This window comes from Microcaecilia unicolor, chromosome 1, assembly GCF_901765095.1.
Source record: "Microcaecilia unicolor chromosome 1, aMicUni1.1, whole genome shotgun sequence".
Taxonomy (NCBI): Eukaryota; Metazoa; Chordata; class Amphibia; order Gymnophiona; family Siphonopidae; genus Microcaecilia; species Microcaecilia unicolor.
This window is the reverse complement of record NC_044031.1, coordinates 127426571-127439105: the sequence shown is the minus strand read 5'-3', so window position 1 is coordinate 127439105 and position 12535 is coordinate 127426571. Positions and strand designations below refer to the sequence as shown.

The 12535-nt window shown below is 41.8% G+C and overlaps 1 protein-coding gene across 1 annotated transcript in view; it reads right to left on the bottom strand.

The window, feature by feature from the left end:
- The window catches only part of LOC115468395 (pituitary tumor-transforming gene 1 protein-interacting protein-like), a 140920-nt gene that overhangs the window by 99206 nt on the left and 29179 nt on the right, over nucleotides 1-12535 (bottom strand). The window contains exon 4 of the mRNA XM_030200069.1: nucleotides 5718-5826. Within this exon, the coding sequence (XP_030055929.1) occupies nucleotides 5718-5826 (109 nt within the window). The remainder of the gene's footprint in view (nucleotides 1-5717; nucleotides 5827-12535) is intronic.

Genomic DNA, 12535 nt, shown 5'->3' with positions numbered 1-12535 from the left:
ATTTGTTTTCTGTGGTCCTATCCCCCGGCCTTTCATCCATGAATACAGAACAGAAATAACTGTTAAGCAGTTCAGCTTTATCCTTATTGGCTTCTACATATTCTCCCCCTCAGCTTTGAGCCTCACAATGCTATTTTGGCACTTCCTCCTTTGACTTATATATCTGAAAAATGTCTTGTCCCCCAATTTTACCGTATCGGCTATCTTTTCTTCCATTTGTCTCTTCACTTTCCTGACAGCTTTTCCAGATTCTCTTAGCTTTTCAAGATATTTTTGCCTGTCTTCCTCTTTCTGAGTCCTCTTGTAACTTACGAAGGCTGATCTGCTTTTCCTTACCTTTTCAGCTACTGTGTTCGAGAGCCAGGGCGACCTTCTTTTCCTCTTACTCTTATGTAATTTTCTAACATAAATGTTAGTCACCTTTAAATGTTTTGCCCCTGCTGCTATTCTTCCTCTTCCTTGAGAAATTACCCCATTCAACACCTATTTAGGCAGTCCAGACAGCAAACCATTACAATAATCAAAGTGAGGTATGACCGCACTCTGAATAACTGTTCAAACATTCTCTGATGTTAGTCCTTCAAACATCTAATTAGTACTATTTCTTGCAAATTTAAACTAACAACTTTAAGTACATGAGTTCTCACTGTCAGTGCTAGTCAAGAACACCACCATTTACTAAATGGCAAACAATTCCATCAATATAAATGGTATCAGGAATGTCCGACAAATCATGACTGGACATCAATATAACTTGTGTTTTTGCAACATTTAAACTCAAATGATTTGCCTTCATCCATTGTTCTATAGTTCTTAAATACAAACAAAACTCAATACTCTTACTGAGAGACATCTCCACCTTAAAGAAAAAAATTGTATGCTGTGCACATAGATTCTAGTCCACCTAACAAAACACATAAAGTGCGGAGAAAGATGCAGAACCTTGTGGCACACCAGTGGTTAAGTTAACAAAGGCAGGTTTTTAACAACACAACATTGCCTTTGGTCCAAGAAAGAAATAAACCAATTCATGACAGTTCTATCAATACCAACAGAGGTCTAACGGTTTAACAGCGAAACATGATTACTTGAGTCAAACGTTGCAGATATCCAGCGATACCAAAATAAATGAAGACCCTTTATCAACACCTGCTTGAATACTATCAGTCACAGAAAGAAGCAAAGTCTCAGCATCATGCTCTGAATGGAACCCAAATTGGTAATTGTCCAGAATTTGATGTGTATCTAAAAAAAAAAAAAGGTCAATTCATTGTGTAAGTACTACTTTCTCTATAATCTTGGCCATAAAGCATAGAGACAAGATAGGTCTAAAATTCAACTTTTGAGGCATCCAAGTTTCCAGACTTTAATAATAAAGGCCTTAGCACTGGCAGTTTTGAGCAAATCAGGGAGCCTGACTTCCCATAACGCAGGGTTTACAATATGCCCAACTGGCTCTAACGTAATAGCTTTCAAAGCCTTAACAATAGATGGATGACAAGGATGAACAGCACAACCAGATTTTATATTACGCAACACAGACTTTATTTGCTCAAGACTAACTTCCGCAAATACACTCCAATTTTGCGCCTTAACCAAGAAAGGACTGTCCATCAACCTAGATTGCACTGGGTTGAACAAAGTTGTAATATCTAAAATTTTTTTTACAAATGCATCTGCAAACTGCTGACATGATGTAGATTCGTGTTCGTTTTAAGATTTTGTTTGTTTTTAAAGCTCTTAATAACTGTCTCACTCCTATTTTATGTTCTACTTTTGAAACTCTATCAGCCGGTACATCTACTGAGATCATCTCAAAAAGTGCTTTTGGATGCTTATCGTTGGCTAAGGCAGCATAGCAAGTATTAATAAATAAATAAATTCATTCATTTTTTCATATCATAGGTCCCAGACTTTGGAATATGCTGCCTGCTGAGTTTCGTGCAATGTAAAACATGATGCAATTTAGGACAGAATTTAAAAAACTTATTTTTTTCATCAGGTGAATGGATCAGAAAAGTAATGAGCTTGGAACATTAGTTTTTATGAAAAGGTGAGAAGCACGAATGTCATTTTAACAAATGATTTGATACGAGCTTGTTTTATGTAATTTTGTTTTGTCTAATTTTGTTAGTTTTATATGCTATGTAATATGTTATCTATTTAGAATTTCGAGATAATGTGGAACATAAATACATTTTATTATTATTATTATAAAACCACTGCTAACCAAATTCAAAGTTGTTAATTTCTTTAGTGTAGAAAACAATTGAGGGGGAGGAATCAATTACTTTCATGGCTTGAACCATTTTCTGAGACTTGCCTTCTCAATGTATGGAGAGATGCAGCATAGTTGTCACAAATGATAGAAGTAGCAATTGAAGGTTGCTTGGATTTGTGAAACCAGTGTAAGTGTTGAGCCTAGCTGTACACCCCAAGGTTCCTGACTTGTGATTTAAGGGGGAGTTCGTATCTCCCAAAAGAGATTTTGATGTAAGGTATGTGCTCACTTATGATAGGGACCCATAGGAAACAGGTAATCAGTTTATTGGGGGCTGTAGGTAAGTCTGGTTCAATGGGTACGAGTACCTGCAGGTAATTTGCGTAGATGTTGACAGAGTATCCATTGACTGAATCAGTTCGACTAGTAGCTTGAAGTAGATATTGAACAGAATAGGCAGCAGTGTGACTCTTGTGGTACCGCACAGGTCATCGGTGCCCATGGTGGCAACTAGGTGCTGCTGAACAGTATAGACTATTGGCCACTGGATAGATCGGATCTGAACCAAGCAAGTACCGTGCCACTGATACCTGTTTCTGCCAGTCGTGCTAGCATGAATAACATGTATAGAATGTTAGTACGTTTGGGAAGCTTGTCAGGTGCCCTTGACCTGGATTGGCCGCTGTCGGGGACAGGATGCTGGGCTCGATGGGTCTTTGGTCTTTTCCAGTATGGCATTACTTATGTACTTATGATATCGTGGTCCACAGTGTCAAAAGCTGCTGAGAAATCAAGCAGTACTAAACTGAGGCAAATCCCCTGTATCAGTTTCTATGAAGATCTGGTAGGGGATACGAGAACCATTTCTATTCCATAACCGGTCTGATTCCAATTTAACATGGATCTTGCCAGTTTATCTCTTCTAGTCAAATCGCTGTTTAACATAAACTGTTTGTTCTACAAATTTTCCTTCATAATAGATGTTAGATACTGGCCAGTAACTTTCGAGCTTGTCTTGGTCAATGTTGTTGTTGTTTACAAAAGGATGCACCACTGCCCTTCTTAATGCTGTTGGTAGCCGCCCATTAGAGAGGAATTGTTGTGGCCCCCTTCTATGAGTCCCCTGCTTGTCTGCTGCACTGCCTTTGATGGGGAGGGGTTGAGGGACCTGGGAGTTGGTCAAAGGCCTCTTAGGATTTTGGCAAGGTCCTCCTCTATTATTGGGTTAAAAGAGTTCCATATGTCTGCATAAGGGAAGGGTGACTAAGAGCCCTCCAGTGTGCTGGTTTGACAAAGGGCCTCCCAGCCCTTGAGACTGGTGTCTGTGGTGACCACCATCCGTTCTGGAAGTGCCTACACCGTTCCCTCAAGCAGACAGGCACTTCGGTTCAGGACCCTCCTATTTGGGCTGGCCATGGTGCCACAGACCTTTTCTGAGGTCATGATGGTGGCCACTGCCTACTTCTGAAAGGAGGAAGTGTAGGCACATCTGTACCTGGATGACTGGCTGATCCAGAAGGATTCAGAGGAGGACAGCGACATCTTGGGTCATACATGTGGGAAAGCGGAACCCGAAATATAGCTACGTAATGCAAGGTTCCACATTAGGAGTCACCGACCAAGAAAGGGATCTCAGTGTCGTTGCTGATGATATGTTGAAACCCTCTGCTCAGTGTGCTGCGATGGCTAAGAAAGCAAATAAAATGTTAGGTATTATTAGGAAAGGAATGGAAAACAAACGTGAGGATGTTATAATGCCTTTGTATCGGTCCATGGTGTGACCGCACCTCGAATACTGTGTTCGGTTCTGGTCGCCACATCTCAAAAAATATATAGTGGAATTATAAAAGGTACAGAGAAGGGCGACAAAAATGATAAAGGGCATGGGACAGCTTCCCTGTGAGGAAAGGCTGAAGCGTTTAGGGCTGTTCAACTTGGAGAAAAGACAGCTGAGGGGAGATATGATAGACGTCTATAAAATAATCAGTGGAGTGGAATGGGTAGACATGAATCATTTGCTTACTTTCCAAAAATACTACGACTAGGGGGCATGCGATGAAGCTACAAAAAGAGTAACTTTAATATGAATCAGAAAAAATATTTCTTCACTGAAAGTGTAATTAAACTCTGGAATTTGTTGCTAGAGAATGTGGTAAAGGCAGTTAGCTTAGCGGTATTTAAAAACGGTCTGGATGGCTTCCTAACGGAAAAGTCCATAGACCATTTTTAAAATGACTTGGGAAAAATCCACTGCTATTTCTGGGATAAGCAGCATAAAATGTATTGAACTTTTTCAGGATCTTGCCAGGTATTTGTGACCTGGATTGGCCACTGTTGGAAACAGGATGCTGGGCTTGATGGACCTTTGGTCTGTCCCAGTGCGGCAATACTTAATGTACTTATGTACAGCTCTTGGACAAGCTGGGTTGGGTGGTCAAGTATGCAAACAGTCACACAGATCCAACCCAGGAACTGAGCCGGCAGGCTCAGAAACACGAGTTTTGTGCCCAGGCGTTCCCCAGATCATGTGACTACCTGCAGCAAGTGGGGCTGACGGCTGCCACCCTCAAAGTAGTCCCATGGACGCAAGCGCACGTGTCCCCTTCAGAGGGCATTTTTGTCCCATGGAGTTCAAAGTCTCAGGACTTTGTAGTCCATCTTCTGCTGTTGCCCCTCCCACCTCCATATGGGAACTGAGCTGGTGGGATTATTCAGCTTATCTCCTTCAGGGAATGGTGTTGGCGCTTCCAGAATGGAAGCTTTAGTAAAAAAGGCCCCCAAGTGAATTGATAAAATTTGTGAACTGAATTTTTTTTAAAAGAAAAAATTTGGAACTCAACTTACCCCCTTGTTTACTAAGCCGCACTAGCGGCTGCCACACAACAATGTCAACACAGCCTATTCAAAGTGACTGGACTGTGTCAGCATTAGCGCAGCTTAGAAAACAGGTGGATTAATTTTCAGAATTTAGAAAGAGCTGGGAGAGACATTTGAATGGAAGGAATAAGTATGGTGAAAGCTAATTCATATATCAGTCTTTTTCTGAACTGAATTTCACTGGGTAGTCAAGCCCATCAACTGATATTTATAAAAGTAAAACTTGGAGTGCGAATTTGTCCATGAAAAGGATTGAGACATTAAGTGGGTGCAGGGTCTAGGGATTATACTACTCTGAATTTGGAGGAGTTGCTCTGGTGAGCAGTAAATAGAACTCATTTAATTTTTAAAATGGCTGCTGCAAGAGAGGAGGCAGCTTTCAGTTTTCTTGGCTGGTCAGCTTCTAGCTTGTGAATCTTGAGATTATTTTTCCTAGGTATCGGAGATCACATTTTTCTGGTGGTTTTTAAGGGGTTGCTTTTATAGGCCAGTCTTTCAGTATGCTTTCTATTCCCCACAACGGTAAAAAAAAGTCCTAAAATCATACAATCAGACCACTATGTGGCCTAAATAAGAAGATTCATAACTAAAATATAGATTCATAACAAAAGATATTTACCGTCTTGAGTTCTTTCTGCAGTAGCAGCAGTAACAGCAGCATATACCGACAGACAACAACAGAGCTCCAGCTAGGACGGACATGGTAATGATAAATACCTCAAAGTTCACTGGAAAATAGAAAGTAGTTTGTCAAGTAAGATTTTGGTTACACTACTACAGTCATTTTTCTTCTCATTATTCATGGCTTCATTTAAATACCATATTTAATAAACCAAACATTTTAAAACATTTTCATTGATATGTAAAGGTATTTAAGATATTCCCATGTTTGTATTTAAGGTGATGGATGCACTTAGAACCTATTTCAACTCTAGTTAATTAGCATTTTATTTGCACGGCTTTCATGGAAGAAAAAAAATGTATTCTGTACAGTCATACAGACATTTTTTAAATCTCTGATTCAGCAAGTCATTTAAGAATTGTTGGGTTTGAATACACTTTTCTTATGTCCCACCTGTTTCTTTTTCGGTATCTTTTATGATATTTTCCTCATTCGTTTTTTCCTTTATTGTTGCCACAATATATCTCATCATGTCATCTCTGAGTACTGTCTTAGCACTTTCCCAAGAGAGCATTGCAGCCTATGCCGTTCATTCTCATGTTCATATTGTTTCCATTTATCAAATAGAAATTCCTTAGATTCCTGATCCCAGTTCGACCAAAAAGGCATCCTTCCAGCATCTGTCTCCCTTTCTACCCACTGTGGCCCAAGTGTACATATGGCTGGGTTATGGTCAATATTAATTAGTACTTCTATATTTGCTTTAAATAAATTGAGGAAAATATCAGGTATTAACAAATAATCAATGCATGACAGTGAAGAATGAACTTTGGAAGCAGGAGTGTCTATTCCAAAAGGATAGGTTTCCCTTTAACCAGCTGATTTTAGTAACATTTAAGAATAGGTTGGAGCAGGTTTTAAAGCTGGAGGAGACTACCATATCTTTAAAGCATCATGGTGTAACGGGGAAGTTAGGATATCCCAATAGACAGGTTGTGATAAAGGCAGCCCAGGTGCATTTAAATGAGAGAGAGAGAGAGAGAGAGAGAGAGAGAGAGAGAGAGATGATTCCCACTTTGACTGCTAAGCAGATTGTGAATACAATTAATATACATACTTTAAATTTTCCATATGTGAATGCCAGAAGACTAAAAAGTTAAGACTAAATGGTTAGAATGTGTGACACAAAACAAAGATGTGGACATAATGGGTATCTCAGAAACCTGGTAGAAGAAGGATAAACAATGGGACACCGTGCTTTCAGGGTACAAATGACATTAAAATAGAATGGATTAAATTGGTGGAAGGGTGGTGCTATATGCTGAGGCTGGCATAAAGTTAAACAGGATAAAAGCCCTGGGGAAAAGGTATAGCAGTGAGGATATACTATTATGCAACTAGACAGGATGAAGGAGAGATAAATGATATACTAACAGAAATAAGGAACACTAATAAACTGGACAGTACAATAATAATGGAAGCTTCAACCACCCAATACTAATTGGGTAAATGTCTCATTAGACCGTGCTATGAAGGCAAAGCCATCAACAACTGTTTTATTCAGCAGCTGGTCCTAAACAAAGAGAAGGGACTGCTCAAGATCTAGTCTGCACTGTGATGTAGAATTTTATGGGAAGGTAATGGTGGTGGAGCATAATGTTCAGACAGGCTCCTGGAGGTAAATTCATAACCCATTATTAGGCACGTAGACTTGGAAAAGTCAATGTTTATCCAAAAAACACAACAAAAAGCACCAGGGGTCTTCAAAGAAAAGGGATCAAGTCTTTAATTGTATACGTTGATGAAGCAATACTTAAATGGGTTGAGTGAAGGGGGCGGGGCTCAGGCAGGGAGGAGTTTAAATGCCCTGAGGCTGAATAGATCAGGGAGGCCCCAAGTGCAGAGGACTCCAAAGGTGTGGTAAGTAGGACTGCAGTACCTACGAATAGCCTGGGGCAGAAGAGCAGCCTTAGCAGAGAGTGCTACCCTGTAAGTGGCAGAACCAGAAGCAGATTTGGGGTACATAAGTTCTGCCATACTGGGACAGACAGAAGGTCCATGTCCAGCATCCAGTTTTCAACAGTGGCCAGTCCAGGGCACAAGTACCAAGCAAGATCCCAAAACAGTACATTACATTTAGTGGATTTTCCCCAAGTACATTTGATAATGGCTTATGGACTTTTCTTTTAGCAAGCTATCCAAACCTTTTTTAAACCTCGCTAAGCTAACTGCTTTTACTACATTCTCTGGCAACAAATTCCAGAATTTAATTACACATTGAGTGAAGAAGTATTTTCTTCAATTCGTTTTAAATTTACTACTTTGTAGCTTCATTGAGTGCCCCCTAGTCCTAGTATTTTTGTAAACAGTAAACAAGCGATTCACATCTACCCGTTTCATTCCACTCATTATTTTATAAATCTCTATCATATCTCCCCCTCAGCTGTCTTTTCTCCAAGCTGAAGAGCTCTAGCCACTTTAGCCTTTCCTCATAAGGAAGCTGTCCCACCCCTTTTATCACTTTCGTCACCCTTCTCTGTACCTTTTCTAATTCCTCTATATCTTTTTTGAGATGTGGTAACCAGAACTGCAAACAATATACAAAGTGTGGTCGCATCATGGAGCAATACAAAGACATTATAACGTCCTCACTTTTGTTTTCCATTCCTTTCCTAATAATACCTAACATTCTATTTGCTGATCCATTTCCTGGTTGGTGATTCCTAATGTGGAACCTTGCATCACGCACCTATAGTTCGGGTTCCTCTTTCCCCATGCATCACTTTGCACTTGCTCACATTAAATGTCATTTGCCATTTGGATGCCCAGTCTCCCAGTCTCGTAAAGTCCTCTTCTAACTTTTCACAATTCTCTTGCGATGTAACAACTTTGAATAACTTTGTGTCATCAGCAAATTTAATTACCTCACAAGGAGTCCTTTTACTAGGCAGCGGTAAGCCCAACTCAGGCTTACTGATCGCTAAAATGGAAGTACCGCTGGGCTACCACAGCAGCCCGGTGGTACTTCCGACCTCTAACGCACCGTCATTTCAGGCACTACAGAAATTTGTAGCGACGCATAATACCCAGCAGTAACTGGGCAGTGCCGTGCGCTGCCCGATTACTGTAGGAGCCCTAATGGGTGGCAGTAAGGGCTCCCCCTGAAATAGCCACAAGGCAAGTGCTTTACTTGCAGCCCGGCCACTTCTGGCAGGAAACCGAGACCTGCCCTTTTAACAGCTGCGGTAAAAGGGGGCCTCTGCGCACGTCTAAAACCCGTGCCTACGCCAATGCAGGCCCCCCTTTGCCATGGCTTGGTAAAAGGGCCCCTAGGTACTCCCATCTAGAGATAATTTATAAATATGTTAAAAAGCAGCAGCAGTACCAGTACAGACCCCTGGGGAACCTCATTATCTACCCTTCTCCATTGTGAATTTATTGTGCATACTGACCATTTAACCCTACTCTGTTTTCTATCTTTTAACCAGTTTTTAATCCATAATAATACACTACCTCCTATCCCATGACTTTCTAATTTCCTCTGGAGTCTTTCATGAGGTACTTTGTCAAATGCCTTTTGTAAATCCAGATAAACAATATCGACCGGCTCACCTTTATCCACATGTTTGTTCACCACTTTAAAGAAAGATTGGTGAGGCAAGATTTCCCTTCCTTAAATCTATGTTGGCTTTGTCTTTTTAATCCATGCTTTTGAATATGCTCTGTAATTTTGTTCTTTATAATAGTCTCTACCATTTTGCCTGGCACCGATGTCAGGCTCACCAGTCTATAATTTCCCAGATCACCTCTGGAACCTTTTTTAAAAAATCGGCATTACATTGGCCACCCTCCTATCTTCTGGTACCATGCTTGATTTTAAAGATAAATTACATATTAGTAACAATAGTTCCGTAAATTCATTTTTCAATTCTATCAGTACTTGAGATGAATACCACCCGGACCAGGCGATTTGCTATTCTTCAATTTGTCAAATTGCTCCATTACATCTTCCAGGTATATAGAGATTTTATTCAGTTTCTCTGACTCGTCAGCTTTGAATATCTTTTCTGGCAGCGGTATCTCTCTCAAATCTTCCGTGGTGAAGACCGAAGCAAAGAATTCATTTATTCTCTCTGCTATGGCTTTGTCTTCCCTGAGTGCCCCTTTTCCCCTCAGTTATCTACTGGTCCAACCAATTCTTTTGCCAGCTTCTTGCTTTTAATATACCTAAAACATTTTTACTATGTGTTTTTGCCTCCAACACAATCTTTTTTTCAAAGTCCCTCGTTCATTACATGCCCTCTTGCAACCTGGTTGACAATGTGATTTGGGAAGTAAGGGCCAAGCAGTGCCCAGTGTAGAATATTGAAACTGGAATGCTGGGAATTCCAGTAAGAGACAAGGTGATTGAGTTGCCTGGCGGAAGGGTGACCAAGCGTGTACATAGGCCAAAAATAGCAGGGCATGAGAGAGAGATTTTATGAGTATAAGAAGTGATTTTATATGACTAGTATCCCTGACCTGTGGAGATAACAGGCTACACATGTCTCTGCATGTAAATAAATCTTTTCCTTTCACCTTTAACCCTTGTGTGGCTGTGTTTCCTAAGGCCCCAGGCCTGTCTGAGGAGTATACTACCACAGTACAATATAGGGAAAAGATTGTTAGGCCCACCTCAAGAAGTGGCTAATGCCTTTAAAGGGTTTTATCAGAGGCTTTATGCCCTACAGGGAGGGGTGGTGGTGGCACACATTATGGAGTATGTAAGACAGGTTTGCTTGCTGAGGCTGTAGAAGAGGGAGGGTTTGAATGTCCTATTAATAGGCTCAAGCCAAGGAAAGCATGTGGGCACAGTGGATTTGGCATTGAATAGTATAAGAAGTTTGCAACATGCCTGGGTCCTGTATCAGCTAGAGTCTTTCAAAAGGTCCTGGACATGGGGAAGTTCCTTCATTCTATGTATGATGTATCTATTGAGGTGATACTTAAGGGAGACCAAGGGATGATTCTGCACCCTACTGGCCAATCTCTTTTACCGAGGCAGATGCTATAATCTTTGCAAAGGTGCTGGTAGGAGGGCTGGAATGTGTTGTGAGGAGGCTTGTACATAGGAATCAGACTGGGTTAATACTTCTGCATCAAGCAAGTCACAATGTGCTGTGAGTTTTAGGTACAGGGCTGCAGCTTTGATTATACTTAACACCAAAAAGGTATTCAACAGCACAGAATGTCCTTTTATGCTGGATACTCTGGGGGATTCTGGCAGGGACCTAACTTTCATTGATGGGTACAGGCACTATACCAGATCTGATGGCAAAGGTTTTGGTGAATAATGCTTGGTCAAATTATTTCCAGATTCAGTGGGGGGCGTGGCAAGTGTCCGCTATCCCCTTTGTTATCTGTGTTGGCCACTGAGCCCTTAGCCAGGGGTGGGTATTTCAGTTGAGACGCTGGAGCAGGTGGTCACATTATATGTAGATCAATATCGTCCTGTTGTACTTAACATCTCTAGATCATTCCTAGTGCTTCAGGAGCACCTGGCTGAGTTCGGAACCCTATAGGGATACGTCAGCATGGAAAAAATCTGAAATAATGCCATTAGATAGGGGAAGTTGAGGTGACGTCCACGGCAGCCTCTCAGATGGAGCAAGCTGTGTATTAGTTGGTTGGGGCACTGCCTGCAGTTAGAATAAACTGGGTGCCTCGGGCTCTTTATCTGTTTTCTATGTTGCCCACCAAGCTCCCATTGGGCTATTCGAGACCCTGGATAGGATTATTGTGTGGTTCATTTGGGCTAATAAGGGATATGAACCAGATGAAGATTTAAAGACTCAAAAGGGATGGGGGAATTAATCTGCCTAACCTTCATAGGTATTACCTGACCACTATGTTTCATCTGCTAGCATAGTGGACCTCCCCCTCCAAAAGACAGCACTGGTAAGAGGCTGCATGGAGAGGCTCCTTATCCATGCATGGGTGGGGGGGGGGGGGGGGGGAGTTGGTGACAACTATACAGGGCTATTGTTGGCTGAGGGAGGAGAAGGAGGAATGGGGTTTTCCTCTGTTGATGGCTGTTTTGGCATGTCTGGAGCATAGGAATTGAATTCAGTGCCTTTTAGAAAGGTGTGACTATAAGTGCACCATCCTCAATCCCTATAACAATAAGAAGCAAAACGTTGGCCACTATCGGTGGGACCATCGTGTGGTTTTCCTAAGACTCTGTAATAGAAGATTTATTTTCAAGACACGTGAATCTGTGTATTTAAAAATCAAGAAGCGTGGAAGTCTTTCAACATAATTTGCACACTAGGATGAAAGGGTTTTTTTGAGCCGGTGACGTGAAGCTTTTTTCTTCCATATTTACATATAAAATATAAATGATGGATAAAGTGAGGACAGCTGAGTTTTGTCAAATGTGTGGGGAACAAGGTTTAACTAGTCTCCTGCACGACAATGGGGAACTGGGAGCTCTTTAGACTATAGACAGAAGCAGGGGCGTAGCCACGGGTGGGCCTGGATGGGCTCGGGCCCACCCAGCAACAGTGCACCTCATAGGCGCCCAAACTGTAACTTCAGCTTTCTCTCCTCGCTCCTCCCAGCCACCCGCCGGCAGGTTTTGTTCCCTCCCTGCTCCCTCCGGGCTCCCTCTGCTGTCATCCCCGTCCGTGAGCGGTGTTAGAGCCGTGCGGTGCCGGGGCCGTCCACACGCTACGAGTGCTTGCGCTGGCCCCGCCTCTTCAGAAAGAGTATCAGAAGTGAGGCCAGCCGCAAGGAAACGTGTTGACGGGCGCGGCTCCTTTGCAGAAATGCAGAGC